The sequence below is a fragment of the Triticum aestivum genome, chromosome 6B, assembly GCF_018294505.1.
Source record: "Triticum aestivum cultivar Chinese Spring chromosome 6B, IWGSC CS RefSeq v2.1, whole genome shotgun sequence".
Taxonomy (NCBI): Eukaryota; Viridiplantae; Streptophyta; class Magnoliopsida; order Poales; family Poaceae; genus Triticum; species Triticum aestivum.
In genome coordinates, this window is record NC_057810.1 from 121449175 (window position 1) to 121456252 (window position 7078).

At 45.6% G+C, this 7078-nt stretch overlaps 1 protein-coding gene across 2 annotated transcripts; it reads right to left on the reverse strand.

Moving 5' to 3' along the window:
• Positions 1 to 2335: 2335 nt before the first annotated feature.
• LOC123136070 (uncharacterized) lies at positions 2336 to 6768 on the reverse strand. Of its 2 annotated transcripts, none has more exons than XM_044555355.1 (8): positions 6561 to 6768; positions 5326 to 5491; positions 4838 to 4923; positions 4693 to 4735; positions 3987 to 4043; positions 3842 to 3899; positions 2785 to 3500; positions 2336 to 2708 (listed from the first exon to the last, which is right to left on the reverse strand). In XM_044555355.1, the coding sequence occupies exons 2-8, from the start codon at positions 5473 to 5475 to the stop codon at positions 2574 to 2576; spliced, it is 1245 nt and encodes a 414-aa protein (XP_044411290.1). In that variant the 5' UTR covers positions 5476 to 5491; positions 6561 to 6768; the 3' UTR covers positions 2336 to 2573. The 2 variants fall into 2 exon arrangements, with proteins under 2 accessions (XP_044411290.1, XP_044411291.1); XM_044555356.1 differs by having other exon boundaries at positions 6417 to 6698.
• Between the last annotated feature and the right edge of the window lie 310 nt (positions 6769 to 7078).

A 7078-nucleotide genomic window follows, 5' to 3' on the forward strand; every position in this document is an offset into this window, starting at 1 on the left:
TTAGCCGGCATGGGTTTAAGGGAAAGCCTTATGATTCCTGGATAGGCCCAAAAGTAACAGAATTTGTTTCTGAACAAAATGTATGTTGTAGCTGAATGATTCTATCGGCAATTGAGCTGTGACGATGAAACATGCTCTATGTACCAATATGTGATGAAACAAATAAACTAGAAAGTATAAAGTTAAAAGTAAAATTGAGATCAAGGGGGAGAATGTTAGGTTGATCTCTCTCCCGTTCGAACCCAACGGGTCGAACGGGCCCCTGACTCGCGCCCTGGTCAGGGGCGCCCAACCAAACCATGGTTGGTGGGCCCCTGTGACCCGTGCTATATAAACAGAGGTGGGGGCCGGGGCACGACTTACGAGGTTAATCGCTGCCACAATCCCCATCGACACTCTCGATCTAGGGTTAGCGCGGCGCTCACGGGAAGCTCCACCACCGCCGCCATCTCTCTGCCATCACCGGCCCCTACTTCACCATGGCCGGCGCTGGATCAAGTTCGTCTGCACCAGCAGAAGGTAGGTGTACCGGATCTACTAGCCTACTCCGATCACAAAGCCTATCAGCACGTACATATGCATTGCTTGAGCAATAACTTGTGTACTACACACTCCTCTCTATATGTATGTGTGCAATACAAAGGTAAGAAACAGATGATAGAACTTATGTGTCGATTCATGGAACAGGGAGGGGTAGTTGTAACAGCAAAGTGTTTTAAGTAGTTCACTTCATAATTGTTCTGGGAAGAGCATCTGAGCTTCTATATGTATGATCATCTCTGCAAAAGGAAAAGCTTCTTCCTGAATCAAGCTAGCTCATCTCTGGAGAGAAAATCTTCTCCAAGAAACAATGGCATGTGCAGCCGAAGAAGCTTCTTGCGGAGTCAATGCCGTGTGCAGCAGAAGAAGCTTCTTCGTTGGTATAAAGAGAGGGGCAGCCCAGCGACTGTCACAGCTCACAGGCAAGAGGAAGAACAAGAACCAGAAGTAATGGAGGGGAAGAAGAAGGCGAGAGTGAAGGCTGCGGCCGTCTGCGTGCTCCTCGCCGTCCTGCTGTCGTCGGCGCAGCAGCTGCCGACGGCCGACGCGGCGTCGGCGTTCTGCAAATGCTACGTGAGCTGCTACTCCGACTGCAGGCTGAGGCACCCCCGGCTGTTCTGCAAGCCGCTCTGCGGCATGGTGTGCGCCCTGGGCGGCCAGATTGGCGGCGGGTGCCCGGGTGTCTGCGGGGAGGCCTCGGGCTGCGTCGTCGACGGCGAGTCAGACGCTGCTGATGCTGATGCGGCGGCGACCTGCGCGGAGGATTGCCGCAAGATCCTCAAGGCCATGCACGGTTAGAGCCACAGGCTTTGGGGTTGACGATGATGTCTTGTGGTGGAATAAATAAATAACTTGAAATGTGAGTGTTGGAAGTAAAAGGCAATGGAGATCGCGAATCATATATGAGATTTTGGTTGGTTGGCGCTCGGTTCAGTGTAATTTTACCGTGTTCTTTGTGAAATGTTGTAGTAGTACACTAGTACTACACTGAAGAAAGCTTAGTTTCAGAGATGTGAGAACGAGCAAAGAAATGTTCAGTTCTTGCTATGAGAATCAATAGTATCTCATATCTCAAGGTCAAAAGAAAACAATAGTAAATCTGATTAATCTGCAGTAGTAACAAACCAGCAATTAACCAAAAGAAGGAAAAAAGAAGACCAGTTTCAGAGTTGCTCAATTTCACCTGATGATTCATTCAGGTGGAGATGTGACGACCCAAGTTGTCACTGAGCATTTCATCATCACAAGGACAATTTTAGGTGGGGTGAGAAAGGCTCGAACTCTTGACCTCAGGATCACTCACGTTTAGCTATGAGACCTACGCGCTAGCCAACTGCACCACCACCCCTTCGGTATATAATCAGCCAAACGTCAGACCATATGTTAATCTCTTAGAATTCAGATAAAGCAAAGGACGAGTAACCAGGCGACACAGGTTTGTGCATACGCTGCCCAATTCGGCTGGTTCTTCCATCGTTAAATCTAGAGAAAGGAACTACAGAAATACCGGCTTAAAAGGCCAGAGCCCTGCGACTTCTGAAAACAAAATATCTGGACATGTTTTGATGTCATGTCAGATACATCCGTAAATCTAATCTAAGACGACTAATTTAGGACGGAGGCAATACTTTTGTAAAAATAGCACATTACAGTCCACGAATCAGATGGAAAATCAACATGGAAAGAATGTCCACGGCTCATACAACATGCTAACTGAAGATAACCTCAGCATTGGGTCATTCATGCCACCGCATCGATCACAACAGATCCTTCCTAGCACCAACCGGAAATAATCCAAGTCGCGACTTAATATCTTAATAACCAATTTGGTACAGCGCTGAGCGACTGCGGCTCGCATTTGCGCTGATACAGATAGAACTAACTGTGCGCTTACTTACGCAGCAGCTATGTCCGGCCAAGTCTTCCGTAACCAAGAACAGAAATTGGCACTTGTAAACTACTAGTAGGTAGATCAGGTAGGCACCATAACTAGGGTTTCCATACAGAACCAATGGTGTGCTTACAAAATATCATCAACGGGCGGCTGCAGCAGAACCCTTCATGTCGAACGGAGATCCCAGCGGAGCGATCAGGCCCAGGCTCTGCATGATCTTGATCTGGCGCGCGCTATGCTGCTCCGATCCCCCCGTTGCCGCCGTGCCCCTGCTCTGGTGGAGTTTGGTCAAATCAGTGTGCGAAATTCATTCAGACAATCATATTCATGAGTGTAGAGTGTCTACTTACAGGAGAAGAGTTGGGATCTTTGGTCTCTGGCTTTGCCGCCTTCCCCTTTCTAGGTTTCTTCTTCGCAGCACGGCTTGAGTCAGCCTCCAGCCCACTGGCGGCCCGCTTGGTGCTTAGTCCACCCTCTGTCTCAGTAGTAGCAGCAGCACCCTGAGTCGCCTTTGCCTCGGTAGCTTCACAGATTCCAAAGATCACTTCATCCACATACGCCATTTCAGCAGCAAGCTGCCTGTCTATGACATCCCCCAACAGTATATCCCTGACCATAGCTTTTATCTTCCGGTGGGTTCCTTCAACCGTCGAACCAGTTTTGTGCTGGCTTCGATTCACTGATGTCATGTCTCCTGCTTCAGCTGCATTTTTACTTGCGCTTGTATCATGGAGTTGTGGTGTGCTGTCCTCCGCCGCATCTGAATATTCCTTCAGATTGGTACGGCCCGATCGCTTTGAGGATCCTTCCTTTTTGGCCACCGATGCTCCTGATGATGCCTTCTTGCCACTCTTTTTATCTCGCACAGCAGAAGCTTGCTTGGGTGTCTTATCTCTTAAACCTTCAGCAGATTCTATACTCAAAGCTTTGTCAAGAGCACTTGCTTGTCTCACACCTTTCTGCTTTTTTGCTTTCTGAACAGCACCTCCACCTTTTGCATTGCTCCGAACTTCTTGGTCCTGCTCTAAGTCTTCTTGCTTTCTGACTTTCTTAGTAGACGTCTTGGCTGTGGCCAACATGGTCAGACCATATGAAAATAGAAAATTAGAAACGTAGCAATTAAAGAAAAAAATATTTGTATCATTGATAGCAAGGCGATTTAAAACTTGATCAGGGAAATAAAACCGCACAGGTGATAATTTAGCATACTGACACTGATACTGCTCCTAGAACATGTTACCTAATCATACCATTCTGGAAAGATACACAAACGGTAACATATCACAGTTAACATAAACCACTAATGAAGAGGGATAACATGAATGATCAAATCACAAGGACCACCATGATCAATACAAAGAACGTGTTTTTCTGCATATATTCTCCAGGCAAAAAACACAAATTCACCTTTTGTGTTGACAGCTTCCTCCTCATCATCACTGGGCGACTTAAAATGAGATAGCTCCTGCATTTGTAAAATTAAACATGGATCTCAACAGCCTCTACCAAACTGTGATTCATAAAATGTTCAAAGTAAAGGTGATTGCCCTACCTTCTGAAGCACCTCATGGAATGCTTCCATGGCTGTCTTATTTTCTTCCTTCAGAAACTGCATACAATGAGCTCATATGAGAAATATTTAAAATTCAAAATGGTCATGGTTGGATATCGTTCATGCGTGAAAAGACAAAAACAACTTATTTTCTTGGAAGTTAAATAACAAAAGCAGTTTATAGTTTATACAGTGCATAAGTATTGACGCTGGGTGAGGATTCGATTGATATTGGCCGGTTTAGGTAGAAAAAACAAGTAAGACAATTACTAACTAGAAAAATACTCATTCGATCAGCTAAGTTAGTTTATTAGTTATTATGCAACAATGATAAAATAAAATAAATGCTTTACCTGTACAATCCTAAAACATATATGTGTGAGTCGTGCTATTGGTACATTCTGTTAGTTAGAACAAAGCATATTACAATTCAGAACAATTGTTAGAATTTCATTATCAACATATGCAATATTATATAATCTATCAAGTGTTTGTGAATGTATGTCCGTCAATTCAGCCTTTTGGTTATATCAGTTTCCTGAAGTTAAAAACCTGAGGAAACCAAAATTGCCATAATGATTGAAGTTGTTGCCTTGTTGGTTATTTTTGTGTTTCAGCTGATTTAAGTTTATTTTATACACTTCAGTCAGTTACCACTACTCCGTATTAGCATCCTCATGAGCTGTAGGGTAGAAGATGTGCATACCATTTCAAATTCCATGTTAGACTTCCATGGGTCAACATACAAGCTGAAAATAAAATAGTGAAAACAATTACCTTTATCGTAAAGATTATCAGTTTATCACCACTAGAAAGAAAAGAAAGGCTTCACATGTTATTAGGACCCTTACTCTAGGCATGTGCCATACAGTCGAACCAGAGCATCATGGCTGGTCTTCTTCTTGGCCTTGCTACTGGCACATGCTTCATCAATGACCTTGAATTCAGAAACAGAAGTGGTCTAAATATGTGCATGGGAAGCTAGGATGAAGAACATAACAGTTGGGAAAACTCTGAAATGTTTTGTCTTTGCATCATATAAGTACAAAGGTTGTGGCATTGGCACTTGAGACTTGACCAAACTATCTTACTCATACATGATCCATATAATTGCTCTACTACAGATGCAACCATCTGCCAGTGTTCAATTTAAGCTGATGCGCAATGCAACAAGCATATTCACTGGCATCTACAATCATTTTAGAACCATACTGGCATCGAGTGCAGCAACAAAATGGTTCAACATGTTGGGGTAATCTAAATTGCTGAACCGTAGCAAAGCAAAAGGTATTTAGCTAGTTGAAGTATATGAAGTGCTCAGAAGGTGTATGCATCATACCTGGGCTGGCCACCATGAGGAGCCATCATGCTTAACCCATGTTATATCTCCTAAACGGAAATTCTGCCTTTGGTTAAGTTCTGGAAGTTCAGAACTTGATGTGCATGCAGCCATGACACCATGACTTTTCTCTGCACTTCTCTTCACCATAATGACCAATTCAGACCTGCAACAGCATTAAACAAGAAATGTTAGTATTGATATTGCCCACTCTGACTGCTTGTTAGCTTGACAGAAAGCTATTCGACCAAAAGATTAACTTAAATTCACTGTTATAGAAAGCAGACACGTAGCCTGAAGTGTTAGGCACCAACAACCGCCTGCCTGGCAGTTAACACCTGAAATCATCTGCAAGGAGTAGTATGGCAGGTGCAATAACCCACCAATTACTCAAACAAGGCTAAAGCTCATTCCGTGGTATGGTTTTTCAACACCAACATCAGATCACACCATCATTGCCATGTGACATGTGCAATTAGCCAATTAGCGAATCAGAGCATCAGACTCGCCCTGCAGATCTCTTAAATGGGATGTGGCCTCCTTCCTCTCACCGAAGCTTAAACACTTGCTTAGTATTATCATCCCTAAAAGAGCACTTGCTTCCACACGTTTATTTGCACTTTAACACAAATGACACATTTACAGGTGGCCCCAAACCCCACGTGTCAGACAAAGGCGTGTCACTTTGTCAAATTCCTCGTTCTTCACATAACAAAATCAGTTAACCCCTTCACTAAAAAAAAATCAATTAACCCTTTTTACCCGGCCAAGGAAAAGGCAACTTTGGCCCTTCTTTCCGTTGTTCCAGCACACAGCATAGACAGATAGGAGGCGGAGAGCTTTCGCTCTTTGCAGTTTGCACGCACACGGCGCTCCCTGGGATAATGGCTTGACCGATGCTAGCAAAAATCGGTTAGTTCGCACATAATGTGGTCCATCGCGCCTCTCCCCTCCCAAACCCCCACCTCGACAGCAACCCTATTTCATCTCACGAACAAAACCTAGGGTTCGTTCGTACGACGCAAACCGGGGACCAAAACCTACGATCTGGCAAACGGATGGGACGAGCGGCGAGATGGTGCGGGGGTAACCTCGCTGGCAGCCGCCGCCGCCTTGAATCGCCGCCGGTCGCCGGGCTGGAGGGGGTCCCGCAGCGAAAAGGTGGAGCGGGTGGGCGCGGCGAACAGCGAGGGAGCGGGAGAAGAATGCAGAGGGGGTGGGACGAAGGGAAGCACCTCGCTGCAGGACGCCGCGCGGTCGCCGGCCGGAGTGGCCGGAGTGGTGGAGCAGGCTGCCCCGCTCTCCCTGGCGACGGCGAGGCTGCACTGGGAGGAGAGGTCGAGGGTTCGAGTGTGAATGGAGAGGCGAGCTGAGGGAGCTCGGGTTTGATTATTGCCTCTGGGGGCAAATGGGTCTTTTTGGTTTCATTCACACTCTCGACTGTGGGGGCAGACAGGCTGGCATGGCAAGGGAGCTAAATTATTTCTTCTCTCTCTCTCTCTTCTTTTTGCGGGTCAAAAAAAATACTCTCCTCTCACGGTCTTCACGTGCTAGGCAGTCAAATCTTAGAGCATCTTCATTTCAAAAAAAAAATCTTGGGGCATCTACCGCCGGTTTTGTTAAATTTGACCTCATAGACCCCGCCAGACAGCCCCTCATGTATTATGCATAACCACACATCTTAAATTCATATAAATACATGCACGTCCATTACATATGTGAATGTCGCATTATTACAGCTCCACGAAACTCC

What these genes read in the sequence shown, in the direction of transcription:
- LOC123136070 (XM_044555355.1), bottom strand. Translation starts at nt 5,475, where the DNA reads ATGGTGAAGAGAAGTGCAGAGAAAAGTCATGGTGTCATGGCTGCATGC. An exon ending in CTGTATGGCACATGCCTAGA is followed by an intron (nt 4,736 to 4,837) that starts GTAAGGGTCCTA and finishes TTTTATTTTCAG; the next exon opens with CTTGTATGTTGACCCATGGA. An exon ending in TCCATGAGGTGCTTCAGAAG is followed by an intron (nt 3,900 to 3,986) that starts GTAGGGCAATCA and finishes TTACAAATGCAG; the next exon opens with GAGCTATCTCATTTTAAGTC.